This window comes from Chamaea fasciata, unplaced genomic scaffold, assembly GCF_029207755.1.
Source record: "Chamaea fasciata isolate MVZ Bird 193981 ecotype frontalis unplaced genomic scaffold, bChaFas1.0.hap1 SCAF_14, whole genome shotgun sequence".
Taxonomy (NCBI): Eukaryota; Metazoa; Chordata; class Aves; order Passeriformes; family Sylviidae; genus Chamaea; species Chamaea fasciata.
The window spans coordinates 13060896-13075297 of record NW_027094099.1 but is presented as its reverse complement, the minus strand read 5'-3'; the positions used below and the strand labels follow the sequence as shown (position 1 = coordinate 13075297).

General features: G+C 47.9%; 1 protein-coding gene across 3 annotated transcripts in view; it reads right to left on the bottom strand.

Moving 5' to 3' along the window:
- The window catches only part of NTRK3 (neurotrophic receptor tyrosine kinase 3), a 206906-nt gene that overhangs the window by 140587 nt on the left and 51917 nt on the right, over positions 1–14402 (bottom strand). For all 3 annotated transcript variants that reach the window (XM_066196725.1, XM_066196727.1, XM_066196726.1), the window contains exons 4-8: positions 12848–12916; positions 5645–5802; positions 3230–3372; positions 2496–2637; positions 68–364 (exon numbers count right to left, since the gene is read on the bottom strand). In XM_066196725.1, the coding sequence (XP_066052822.1) occupies positions 68–364; positions 2496–2637; positions 3230–3372; positions 5645–5802; positions 12848–12916 (809 nt within the window). The remainder of the gene's footprint in view (positions 1–67; positions 365–2495; positions 2638–3229; positions 3373–5644; positions 5803–12847; positions 12917–14402) is intronic.

Sequence of the window (14402 nt, the reverse complement as noted above, 5' to 3'; positions counted from 1 at the left end):
ACTGGCAGGGCCATAGTAAGACCTTTGGATTGCAAGGAGCCCTGACGAGATAAACTGAATATCCTACCTGGGAAAGGCTTTTCAAGGAAGTGTCCTTTGATAGTTTGGTTGGCTGAGCCCAGCTGGTTGGTAGCCACAATCGTGTAGTTGCCATTGTTGTAGTGAGTGGGTTTGTTGAAGAGCAGGCAACCCTCAGACACTTCCCCTTGTTGGTAGAACTCCATGCGGATGATCTCTGTCTCCCGGAGCACCTGGCCGTTGTGCAGCCAGTGGAGGGTGGGAGCTGGGTTCCCATGCACTGCAAATGCAATGCAGTGGTCCATGTGTAGCACCGGCTCCTCCAGGGTGAGGATGCGAGGGGGATCTAGCAGAGAGAAACATGGCAGGCTCACAGCAACCTCCACCCAATGTCACCACGCTGTGCACCACGGAAACTAAGAGCATTGAAAACCTCCAAAATCACCTACTCCTCCTACTCTTCCCATGGATGTCTGTAAAGAAGCAGCGCTGTCACGAGAACCATTCAACCCTCCCTCAAAGGAGGGTCTGAGCCATGGCCAGGCCTCTTGGCCTTCCAAGCAGGGGTATAAATTAAAGACAGGGATGGAAATTTCACCGGCCCAGAAATAATTAAGCTTGAACTGTCCTGTCCACACATTTACTGCTGCTCTCTTTCCCCCAAGGGATCCCGGGGAGACTGCCTGTCCCCATTAAGGAGGACATGGTGACGTAGCACTGTTATATTACACATGTGCAAGGTGCCTATGGGAGCTCTTCAGTCACACTGAGCAATTCTGGATTGCATAGCTGTGGAAGCAAACATCCCTCAGAGACTGTCTGTCCTTGGGGGCTTTGACTGCCTGAATATCCCAAAGGAGTTCTCACTCGCCGAACAGCCTCCAGGGGTGTTTTAATTAAAGGGAGTAGAGTGGGAGAGGGATAAGAAATGCAGGAACTCCTGCAATTTATTGCATATGCACTGTCTTCCCCTTGGGACACACCAAGAATTCAAATGTTGCTCTGCTATAGCTTCTAAAACCCCATTTACAACGCCTACACGCAAGGTCCCAAACCCCAAGGCTGGCAAGGTCTGAACTAGAAGAACAAGTTTTGTGCAAAGATACATGACACAAAGATGTATGACTTCCCTAAGACTCTCCTTTTCCATCCAGCTGCAAAGACAATCCATTGGGCATCCACAAGGAGGAAAACCAACATACCAACCAGGACCCGTATTTGAAAAAAGACAGTGAATTTTTAAGTCAGTGAAGGTGACAGAAGAGAAGAAGGTGCAGAGCTGGTTGGAGCTCAGCAAAATTCTCCCACCAGCACCCATCAACCCTGAACCACAGAGTCGTGTCCCAGCCACCCTCTCGTTCACAAGCCCAGATCTGCATGTGGCTGGTTCGTATCTTCCTGGCAAGGGGATTCAAAACAGGCAGCCACCTACACACACAAACTCAGATCTTTTCAGTGTGAAATCACAGCCCCAGTGATGGCTCTGTGAAACAAGAGCAAGGGTAGCAGAATCTGTTGGCAGCTTAGAGGATTTCACGGGTGAAAATAGGCATGGACATAGTGCTGTTCAAGGTGTGGAGGAACAGGTGCTAAAACACTGTGCAAAAAACACCTGTCTGCTGACCAGTCAGCTCTGAGCTGGACTGAACTTTAATTACCTCCATCCTTCAATCCATCAATAGCACTTATTGAAGGAAGATAAAAGAAGTAATGCATCACACAGCATGCATGGTTTTACCAAGAGTAGACAGAATCCCACAAGGGTCTCTGCTCTACATGGCAAGTTTGGGGGTGGGGGACAGATTTTCAAACTACAGAGTAAGGGCAAATATTACAGACACAGCAAAATATAGCAAATCTCAGCTGCTTGAGACCACAAAGCTGTGTAAACTTCCTTTTAAGGTCAGGGTTTTGTTATATTAGAAAGCACAAAGAAAGTTGAGCTACTTGCAGATAAAAGTGAACAGTTCAAATTTGACACATGCACATTTGTATGACATTTGCAGTTTAACTTTGCAGGCTCTGACCTGAGAGGAAGCACTAACATCCCTGAAATTAGTAGCAAGGTTTAAACTGTCTGTAGCAAGGGTGCCATTGAACCTCTCACATAGCATCAGGACAAGAAACTTTGCATTCGTTCAGAGATTTTTAGTCCCTCTATGGCTTTTCTTTCTTGAATCTTCCAAGACATATGCAGGAAATGCCCACCACCACTACTGTGGCACTGTCATTCCTTCTCCGCTCTTGTGCTCATTTCTGGATTAATGGAAGCATCAGGAAAGCAAAATTACTGACATTTGAGAGAGAGAACTGTGTGAGGATCCACCTGCATCTCACTGTGCTCAGCTCCTTCTAATCTTCTCCCACAAAACCAGTATGACACTGGTTGTGACACAGCAAGTGGCCATGCATTCAAACAGCCCCCAGAGCAGCCCCTCTGGGCTCTGTTTGGACAAGGTCTCTCCACTGGTACTTACAGTAGACAGTGAGCAGCACACTGGCATTGCTCATCCCCACTACGTTCTCAGCAATGCAGGTAAGCAGGAATCCATTGTCCTCGCTGGTGACGTTCACCAAGGTCAAATTGATGGCATGAACATTGGTCCAGTTGAGGTTGGTCTAAAAATCCCAAAGAGAAATACAGACAGAAATCAGTATCTGGTGGCTCCTTTCCTCCCCTCTACCATCCCCAGAAAAGGAGGATCACAGTTTCCGTGTGAGGAGGTCTCCAAAATCCAAAGACACCTGGGGTCTGGGTGAAGGGAGGTATTTCCTCACCTGATCAAACACACCACATCTTGTAAGCGGAAATACTGAGATGGGGAGAGCCATGACACTGTAGCACTGATAAGCATGGCCAGCCTCTGGAAAATCTTACTTAGCTGCTACTTAGCGATAGCAAACAGGTAGTTTCACTGGAGTTCCATCAGAGGACACATGAGTTAATTCAACCAGGGAGCCCTGAGCTCTGAAGCTCTTTCATCTTCACTTTCCTGCCACACAGAAGAAAGGCTTTGCTCCCTTCTGGGAGTCCCCATCTTTTCACGTGGATAGAGCATGGCTTCAGCTTTCCTTTGGATACGACAATTTCTCTTTTCTCATACCATCTACCCGACCCTCTGCCCTGCATGTGTGGACCTGGGAAACCCTGGCAGCTGCTTTGCTCTTGCCACATGGTGCAGAGGCAGCACTGGGGTGCTGCAGCCCCCACCTGGTGGGTGTTGATGGAGTGGAGTTCAGCCACTGTCCAGTCCACGTCCGGCAGCGGTGACCCTGAGCCATTGCAGGTGATGACGGCGTTCTCCCCTTCCCGCACTGTCAGGTTCACATGGCTCACACTGATCTCAGGGAGGTCTAAAGGAGACAAAAAAAAAACCCACTCAGGTGTGGGGCAGAATTTCTTACAGCTGGCCACAGGAACAGTGTGGACCCAGATCCCACCAAGCTCTTTTCCAAATCAGCCTCCAGCACCCTGAGATGAGTAGCATGAGGCAAGAGCATGGCCTTGCCCTACCAAGAAAAGGAGGGATATTGGAGACAGGGGAAAATGTAGACACTGGAGATGTGCCAGCTGAGGAGACCCTTTCACCAGCTTTGAATCCAACACTTGATGTCCAGTTCTGGCTGCTCTTCCTCTCACACAACCCCCATCCCCATCTCTCTACTCCCACGGAAGTTGCTCACAAGGGCAATCACCTGGGCTGAGAAAACTGTGTGTACTGGGAGAGGATCCAATGCATCCCCATCTCCAGGGACAAGGCACACAGCACTCAGCATTCCAGGTGAAGAAAGTGTCCCTCTAATTTATAACAATCAAGAATAGATGACCAAGGATGTGTGCTCACATTAACTGCAGCTCTCCTAATAGAAGGTGCCCTTGTTCTTCCTCGGTGGTAGCAGAGGGATTCACTGATTTATGGTGGCTCTGATTTACACCAGTTCCTTACTTGGCGCCACAGGCACCAAATATCCTTGCAATGTGAAACTAGACAGTGCTGGTTGCAAGAAAGCCAAATAGTCTTCTTGAATAGGGGAGGTTTTCAGAGAAAAATTGAGTAAGCAGGGCTGGAGGAACTGACCAGTGGTCCCATCCCATCATAGGGCAGCAGCATCCGTCATGCCAAGGCAAAGCCATGGATGGGGACACACACCCTTTCATGGCCATCAAAGAGTGACACCAGGATGGAAGGAGCATAGTACCTACTGGGGGGATGCCAGAAGGAAGAAAGCAGCTGTCAAGACCTGGCAATGCCGCATAGATGGCAGCAATAATGGAGAGGGAGATGGGAAGGATACATATGATCTTCTCCAGGCTGAGCTGGTATCAAACATGGCCACACCAAGCCATGCCTGCCCTCAGCACCAAAGGACAGGGATAAATGTGGTGTCCTTACAACTGCCCTAGAGTCTTAATGCTTGAACAGAAAGACTTCTCTGGAGAAAAGCAGACCTGTGTGGCTCCCTGCCCTTCCAGGAGTTTGCATGGTCAGAGGAGGTGTTTACCCAGCACACCAGCACATTTTTGTTCCCAAATCAGCACCCTGCTGTCCTCTGCAATCTAATGCCACCACTGATGGAGCCGTCTCTCCTCCTGTCCCTGATCCCCAAGGATTTCTTTGTTGTTGTTTAATCCTTGCAGCTTATTCATCCCATGTGGGGCGGAAATTACAGCACTCTCAAATTTAGTTCATCCACACGAAGGCACACTTTGGCCAATTTCCAGAGCTTAAAGGGACAGAGTGAGCTTAGAAAAAAAAACAACTAACCAGCAAAACAACAGAAAAACAAGTCATGCAAATCTAAACGTGCATGCTGTTTGTCTACTACTGCTACAAGTAACAAGCCCAAATCTCTAGTACAGAGGATGATTACTAAAAAAAATAAAATCTGGTTTTCCTCCTTTTTTCAGCCTGTGAGTTTGACGGCTGCTTGTGTACAGACAGTTTAATTGCTCTGTGGAAGGTACATCACTTTTTCCTTACTCTGCAAGGGATGCTTTCCAGTAATAGCAATAGCAGAGCAAAACCTGACACCAGACAGGCAGCTGATGTGTGAACAAGGTGAAGGAAAAAGGGATAACTATTGAACATGCCTTGTGTTGCTCCTGGGGCTGCTGGACTCTTTTAAATATCAGCAGGAAATAGAAAGAGATATAAAGTCACTTCTGGCTCTTCCCTACAGATACAGGATTTCAATTGAAAAATAAAACAAAAGAAAATGAATAGAGACGTGTATTTCCTAAGAGTAATTACAAAAGATTCGGTGGCAGTGTCTTTTAACAATATGCTGCTTCTAGGATTCGTTGGGCACAGGAAGATCTACATGAAACAGCTCTTTTCAAGACATCACAAAGACTCACTACAGACACTTTGTCAAGCAGCAGCACTGCAGTAAAGAAAATGCCCCAAATCACCCAATATCTTTCATACACATTAATAGCAACCTCACATTTACCCAGATATTCTATTTTTAATCTACAAACTATCCCAACCAGCTCCAACCTTCTTGTTCTTAACCACATGGTGGGATCCTGCTACATCAGGTTCCCAAAATAGCTGAACCTGAGGTGCTGGATTGGACAGGGATCCCTCCTGGCCTCCCTCGTGTCCAGTCCAGGGATCCTTACCACACTGGGTGATGTTCATCTCCTTCAAAGTGATGATGGCTGCATCCATGGTCATGCAATAAAGATCCTGGTACTGCAGGTTGGCCTCGCTCTTCTCCTGCCAGAGCTGGATCCAGCGGATGTCACAGCTGCAGTTAAAAAGGTTCCTCTCTAGTCTCCTGCAGGCAGAGAGAGGTGAGAGAGGATGGTGGGATGGGGAAGGATGAGCAGAGCTGTCACCTAGCTCTGGAGTCCCCAGGGAGGACTGCCACCATGCATGTGTAAGAGCCAAAGTAGAATCTTCTCCAAGTTATCTGCCCGGGGTCTTCTGGCACTTATTATTCCTGTCTTTTCCACAGTCACACATCCATGTGTTCACACAGTCTCCTTCATGAGTGCACACAAGGTTTTACATCTCCCAGGGCAGCACACAGATGCATTCACCGTTTCTCACCACAAGATCTGCACTACTGTGGCTTGGTGCCACTGTCAGCCAGCCACCCAAAAGAGCCACCCCTCACCAAAGGGGCAGACAGCTCTCTACTGCCATAAAATATTGATTTACACCTTCAAATCCCACATCAGTTGTGGTCCTAGACTCTGCTGGGCAAAGCACCATTCAAGCCCCCACAAGCACTCAGAGAAACTGGCAGCTCTTCTCCCAAGTTCCTTGTACAGACAAAGGCTCCTGGTGACCCAGAACACGAGCTAATGTGCAGGGGAACATGCATTTTAATCAAATCAATCAGCACTGTGCTAAGACCCTGCTGACCTGGCTAGGAGAAATGGAGAAAAGCACTGCCTTTAATGTACTTCATTTAAACCACACTTACACATAGTTTATATACCAGGAATGTTTATTATAATTGATTTTCCAACCTATTAACCATTTCATTTACATTTTAAAAGCTCTACAGGTCTCTGTGGACATGCAAGAAGGGCAAGTCCCAGCAGGGAGGAGAGCCCAGTGCTCAGCCAGGACTGAGTTACCAAAGATGGTTGAACAATAATTTGAGAAGAACTAGGAGATTCAACCTGGACAAACAAATTATCTCCCCACACAACTGTAAAGCAAAGAAAGTTGGGATTAGCAGAGCCAGCAGTGCAAAAATTGAGCTCCATCACCCCAAAGCAGAAGAGTACCTCCAAAGGTCAAACCATTGTTTCACGTGATATCCAGATCCCCCTTCATACAGGGGAAAGCTTTTTTCCTGCTCTGTTCCATGTGTTACTGCAAAATTCATGCTTGCTTTTACAAAATTAATTTCACCATCTAACAGGATTTGGAAGCAACCTTCCAAACATCTGCAGCTGCTGTTTTGTCAATACAGTGCTGCAAGAGCAGGAACTGAAGGGGTCTTCTGGTAGCACCCAGGGTTGCTAAACCTGAACCCTAATGATGCCACTTTGCATTTTCAAATACATCAAGATGTCATCTGACCTTTTTTTTTTAGAGCAAACACTGAGTTAAGCTTCACTCTGTGGCTTTTCATTAGTTCATTTCTTTCCCACCAAAAGCACATAAACCTCTGTGACACAGGTACAAGGCTCAGACAAGCAACTCAAAGGCCAAAGCACTAAATTTAACAGACCAGAGCAGATTAGTGCAGTGATTTGGTGGGATTTGAGTGATGAGACATCCCCTGCGTGCTCTGACAGGTACTGCCAGGGCTTTGCACAGGCTTCACATCCTCTTCCACACAACCATGAATCTCCTTCTCAGGATCCTCCCAGAATCACTGATACCAACAGGACATGGGATGGTATGCAGGTGAGGGCCACAGCAGATCAGGTAACTGGAGATGTACCCTGGCACCTCGCAGGGAGCTGGGGGAGGTCAGATGCAATGGGGCAGAAATTCTGCTCTGGTGCAAATATCCTCACAAAACGAGGCTGCTGTTTGAGCTGCTGTCCCTGCATTTAAGGGCAGCTCTGTAAGTAAGAGACAGCAGCTTTCCCAGCCCGTTGCTAATTCATGAAGGGCTATGAATAATACAGGAGCCACGGCCTTCAGGGCGGAACTTGCCCACAACCTGCCCCAACACCAGCGATGTAACTGGCTCTAATCGAGACCCCCAGAGGGGCTTTTGCACAAATTAACTCCCATCACAGGCTGGTTGTGCTGAGTGCCACGGGCAGCTGGCACAGCTCTGCGGCTAGAAGGGGCAGATGTGTGCACCCATTGTTCCTAATATGCATTGCTAAAGCATTCCCAACATGCAGAAAATACCCTTTCCTCCTGTCTTGGTGCCTGCCTTGCCATGCCAGCCAACTCTCCAGAGAGCTGCATAGGGAATTCCACACTCACACTGTCCTAAACAGGCCAAAAAAACTGGACTTCCAATTTTCTCCTCAGATCCCCTTCCCTCACAGGGACCATTAGGAGATGCAGCTGCTTCCAACTCTTCCTCTCACATTTCTGTAACACACCTCCACTACCTACAGCCCTCTGCTTGTGCACCTTCTGTTCCTGAAGAAGGAGAAGCACCATGGGGACCACAAGGTGCCCTTTGGACAAAACACATGTTGGACCAGGGGACACTGCCTTGTGCTGCAGACCACAGGTGCAGCAGTACCCCAGTGAGTATTAAGGCAAGGGGCTCACATCCAGCGCAGCTTACTCCTGGAAGGAACAAACAAACCCAAAGGGCACTTTTTTGCATGCAGGCTGCAATTGTTGCCAAAGCATCGCTTGGCTGCAGGCACTCAGGAGCTCTGCACACCCCCACACTTTCTTCAGCCCTCCTTAAAACTGAAAATGCCTGTGAGAAACAGCAAATAGCACAGCTGCATGGGAGCTGGGCTCTCTGCACAAGCAGAGCTGCTCTGTGACTCAAAGAGTTCATCCAAAAAGGGGCTGAACCTGCACCTGAGACAGAGCCATCCACTAGCACCATAAGCAGAGAGTGTTAGTAGGGTGTACTCAGGGCACAGCCCCTTCCCTAAACCGGCGCATTATGTTTGGGAAAGAGGAAAGTTGTGGCAATCGTGCTAAGAGCCTTCACCAGGGTGGACCAGTGTGGGAGACAGATGCCATCAACACTCCAGTGTGTTCTGGAACAGACAGGGAGTTCACACACACAAGTAGTTTTTTCCAGACTAGGCAGCTAAATGAGACACATACCCTGTCCCATGCCTCCCCATTCACCAGCTAAAGCAAAGCTGTCTGCAGCTAAAACCTCTCAGAGGGCAGCAGAGATCCTTGCCACACTTCTCCTGTCTGTTTCAATTCACATAAAATTCCTGCCAAGGTTTTATGCTCTTACAATTAAAATGCTCTTCCTACCTTGGGACTGAGGCCACTTCCCTAAGCTTGAGAAGCAAGGAGCACTCAGCAGAGAACAAAATCTAAATTTTTTTGTTCCTATTAATTTCCCAGAACCGGGGTTTCTCTTGGTGGTCCAACCAAAACTGTTATTTCTGAAACCCTGCCAGAAGGGGCTGGGATGGAAAGGGAGGGACTGGGACAGGGAGTGGTGTGTGCTGTCTGGCAGCTGGCTCAGCTAATGCAGAGAGCAGGCAAGTACCCACTGTCTGGCCACAGCTCTATTACCGGGACTGCTGGCAGTGGTAAGTTTCAAAGCTGGAGGCACAGACCGTGTTAAGTTGGACTCATAACATTACCAGAGATGCTGCTGTGCCCCATCCCCACCAAAGCCTCTTGCTGTGGCATTGCAGAAATGTACTGCAGGGTAACTTGGCAGGGACTGCTGGTATTGGAAATGCTGATGGGTCGGGCAGAGCAGCAAGATGTTCAGGACTACAAGGTTTTATACAACCAAAGACGTAATTGGATCCAGAGTCTTAGGTCTTTCCGGGAAGGAATTTCTTGAAATGTCAGCTCTAAACTCTCTGAGGACATGACAAAGGAAGCCAAGGACATGACAGAGGAAACCAGCTGTGACTTCTGGATAAGAAAGGCTCTAAGCCCAATGTTTATGAGCTGTTGCATGTGTCAGATGCTTCCCTGCGCACACTCAGCTTCAGACTTAGGAGAGTTGTGCGCTCATTAGCCTGAGCCCTGCTGGTCAAGGTCAGCCCATGCCATGGGAATTAGGGCTGGAGTTACCGGAAACCATTCCAAGCCTTATTTCTGACCAGAATGAGCAAGAGATAATCGTCTCTGGAAGTGTGCCTCATTTTTGCCATCCTTTCTTCAGTGAGTCAGCAGGGGAGAATCTCAGCTCTGTTGAACAAGAAATCCTTCTTTAAAGCAATACCACGTTCATGAGGCTGCGATGCCTTGGATGCAGTCAGGCAGCAATTTCAAGCCCCAAGTTGCCATCCACCTGCCCAGCACTCTTCTGATCTTTACTCCTCATTGTTCACTGCGAGTGGCTTTGTCAGGTCTCGTGTTCCCTGGCAATCTCCATGTCACACTCAGTTGTAGTTCCTCTCCTCCCGATGCTTTCCTGGAGACAATCCTCCCACTGCCTCCCTCACCACATGCTCCACTGCTCTGAGCTGCCTCGTTCTAAGACACGGTTTTGGCTTGGATGACTTTCCTTCCTCTGGATCAATTATGCCCTGATAGCACAGGGGCACTGGAATTCAGTGTAAGGCATCTCTGGTGAGCCTCTGCACCCCCTTGTTCCACCAACCGTCCACACAGACGTAGCCCTCTGGAGAAGAGGGGGCTCTTGCCAGCTTCTCTGTGTCCCTGGAGTCTTCTAGCCTCTCCACTGCTGTGCACAAATGCTGCTGCTCAGCCTGTCTTCCTCAGGCTAGCTGTCTCTGCATTGGCCTCTGTTGCTCACCACCTTCTCCCTTTCCAGAGAGTTTTGGCTCAGTTCCAAGTCCTTGGCTGATGTCAATCTGCAACTCCCTTTCTAGCTTTCACCAGTGTTTCACACTCACTTTATGTGGGCCATATATTCCATCTCCTTCCCAGGTTCTGGAAGCCTCCTTGGAGCTCAGTGTGCCAAAAAACTCTCTCTTACTCACCCATCCTCTGCATTTCTAAAAAAAAAAATACAGTATTTCCCACTTTTGTGGATCCATTAGTAATTTTTCCCCATCCTGGAGATCTGCTCTTCCTCACCAACAGATCCCATCCTTCTAGCAGTCAGGACCACAACCACCTCACAGTAGGAAACGTGTCTTTACCTTAATTCCCAACATCTTTATGTGAATGATTATTCAGAGCCCATAGCTCAGGATACACCTCTGTGCTGCTTGCTTTCCACCAATTCCAAAGTTCAACCCCAGGAAGAACATTGCAGGCACATCCCCCTGCCCCTTAAAAATTGACATCCCAGTGGAAATCAGATGAAATATCCCTCTCCTGTCATGTTGGGGGAACAGCATCACCACATTATTTTGGTAATCTCTGTCCTAGCTGTGCTTATGTGGATGAAGAGTCCTTAGTTACAAGGAACTCAGAGGGGAACATCTGTCAGAAAGCACCTAAAGCAATTCTTTGGGAAAAATTAATTTGACCAGGCTCTTACTCCAGCCCAGCCAACAGCAAGGCGGCCCCTGTGGGCAGGAACATTTGTAGGTCTAAATTGCTCACTGGAGCTGGTGCCAGAGGTTGGTTTGCCAAGACTCCTTTCACAGCCTGGAGCAGGAGAGGTTCAGCTGAGGCTCCTGCCCCACACGATGCCAAGCCTCCCTGTGGGACACCATGGACAGCACACACCATATCAGTACTGCTTTTCCACCCCACCATGGCTTCCTACCAGCCAGCCCTGTGATCTCCCACATTTCTTTGTGCACTACTTCTTTTGTGCTCAAGGATTTGTTATCTCCAAGAAAACTACTCTGAGCACAGCTCCAACTGGGGCCAAGTAATTCAGCTCCTTCCCGCTCGCCACGCTGCAGAGTGCTGGCCCCAAGTGACTTTCCTGACACTATCCAAAGCCACCCCAAACTACCAGCTCCCTGCCAGGATCTTCATATCAAGACAACACGGATGTATTTATCAGGTGAAGTACCCTTTGCTGCCCAAAAAGTAGTTTCTCAATTCCCTTTGTGCTTAGTTTTGGTCTTTTGAGCCTGGCTGGAGCTGGCAGACCTGGGACGTGCCTGAAGAAACAAAATATGACCAAATGAAGCAAAAGCACATAAAAACGAGCCCCTTTGGAAGTGTTCCCATTAATCTGCAGGCTCACCATTACCCCAGGCCCTGCAAGTGCCTCCAGCTCAGGACTGCAGCCCCATTTGCTCCTCCACTCTTGGGTCTCTCTTGGGTAACAACCATCAATCTGAGTTTTGCCAGACAGTGCAATGACAATAAGTAAAGGTCTAAGAATACAAATGACTCATGCTATTAAACTTGAAACCCGAGCCAGGCTTGAAAAATATTTAGAGCTGTAATCAGCAAGTAGAAATTCTGAATTCAGCATTTTAACTCTGCAAGCCAAATTTCCCCATCAGAAGGGCGTTTCTCCATTTTCTAATATCACTATTAGTATTTTTCATTTAACAATTTGACAGAAATAAAATACGCTGCAGTAACACCGGTGATAACATACTTACTCCCACTTGAAAGACTGTCTTTATTCTTTCATAAGTCACTTCTGGCTTACAGCTCTATTGATCATCGGTGAGGATGAATGGAGCTTCCCAGGATCCTCTGGGACAAATCCTACATATATATTTTTTTTATACCCACCAAACAACTATTTCTAAAATTCAACAAAACAGGTCATCGGGGCAACGTTCCATTGATTTCGTGTCCACTTATTCTTCAAGCACAATGCTGAATGCTCCATCAATAATTCAGCAGGCTGAAGGCCACCAGTGCCCCAGGAGACACAACTATCTCCTCATCTCCCACATCAGAGCTGGGAAGTGTCTCCATTGCTAGAGAGAAAGGGAATTAGGGGCCCAAAAAGCAGGGGTGTCTAGTAAAGCATGTGCACCAACCAAAGGAAAGCAGTTAGCCTTACCCTGTGACAGATGAGAGCAAGCGTTTGAAGAGATTCACTCAAAATCTGGCCTAGTAAGTATTTCTAATGTGCTCCCAGAGTTAGTCAACCATTTACTACTCCAAGCATGACTTGTTCATCATCCTGATGTTAATTAGCCAGCTGCTGTGAAGTTAAAAGAGAAGCAGTTCTGCTCTGGTGCTCCCATACCAAGGAAAGCCTCCCAAGGATGTTGCTGCCCACTGGAGTTTTAGGTAATTATTCACTGGCTTCAAAATAGCTCTATTTGGAAATCATTCCTCCTCTCAGCCTCCTGTCTTTTCCCAAGAGATGCCCCCAGGGTGGGACTTACAGTTCAAAGAGTCGCAGTGTCTGGAAGAGTTGCCATGACAGAGTGGTGAGCCGGTTCCCGGAGAGGTCTCTGAAAATTAAGGGGGGAAAAAAAAAGTAGTCACTGTAAATAATTCTTCCTGCACATGGCCCTACCACCTCCACAGAGCTCATCGTCCTCCTCGATGGGGAGGCTGTCAAGCAGTTTAGAACTCGGGTTCAGATTTCATCATGAGAGATTTTAATGAGGACAAACCCAAATGAAAGTTTCTCATCTTTTTTTTTTTTTTTTCTTTTTAAAAGGGGAAAAATGATTTATATCCTGCTGCAATGTTAAGGGAAAAAAAAATCCAATGTCTGACTCTTGCCCATGAATCTGGAGCTCAACCAACCATAAGCAAAAAGAACAAGTCTAATTTCAGAACTTGAACAGAAATTAAGTACAAACTTCACGTTAAAAATAGTAACAGCCAGGTTCAAATGATAGCACGATGATTACCCAAGGTGTTATCATATGATCTGCAGTAGCTGAGCGTTCCAGGTGTCCCGGAATGGCTGTATGCTGTTTGCACCCAGGGGTACCACTGCCACAGCAGCCAACAGCTCCCCATCCCTCTCTCCATCTGCCCAAACTTGCAAAAACATAAATCTCATCTACCTGGGAGAGCTTTGCAACCCAGCAGACATCTTCTCTTTAGCTGAAAGCCAGAGAGGATGAAAGAATGTAAAAGGGAACTGAATTAATAAAAACAAGAGGAAGAAATGTGTCTGGAGCAGGGTGAGCAGAAGGAGAAAAGCCCCCAGTTTCTAACAGCACAAAAAGATGGTAATGGAACACGTTCTGTTCTGTTCTTGCCAGCCTTCCCAGGGACACCTGGGCAGCCTGAGAGCCACCAAATCAGTGACCAGCCCATGGGCTGAGTGAGCAGAGGAACAGGTGATCACAAACTCTGAGAGAACCCCAAATCCCCAATCTCTTTGCTGGCCTCCAGCATACAAAAGAGGGGCTGCCTCACATCCTTCACCAAATCCATCCCTTCTGTGAGCCACAGGCAGGCAGGGCAGCCCCTCTGCCTCAACCTGGCCCACGGGGAAGAGCAATGAAGAGCCAGAGGCACAAATCACCTGAGGTTGATTCAGCTCTGGGCTGGCCAAAGAGGAGGTATGACCCAAGGCAGTCCAGCTGTGCAGGGCTCAGCCCCCAAACCCTGTTTGATTTGCAATTAAGTGCTAAAACCAAGAGACCAAACCCCTGCATGGCTCCTGCTGGCACAGGTCTGATGCACAAGGATTTGGGATGACAGATTCATTTCTTCCCTTCCACTGAGTTTCAGCAAGGGGAAAGCAATTCTGGTCCTGTCCCACCTGCACAGAATTCTGCAATTAGGAGTGGAGAAGCTGCTCACACAACAAAGCATTGTCCCAAAGGCTCTTCACGAGCCTGGCAGAAGAACAAGCCCAAACACAATGATGGCACAGTGCTGCCTTTTTTAAATTCTGGCTCTGCTTCACATCAGACTATCCCACTGTGGGAACCACGGCAAACCACAGGTACCTCATTTCACATGACTATGATC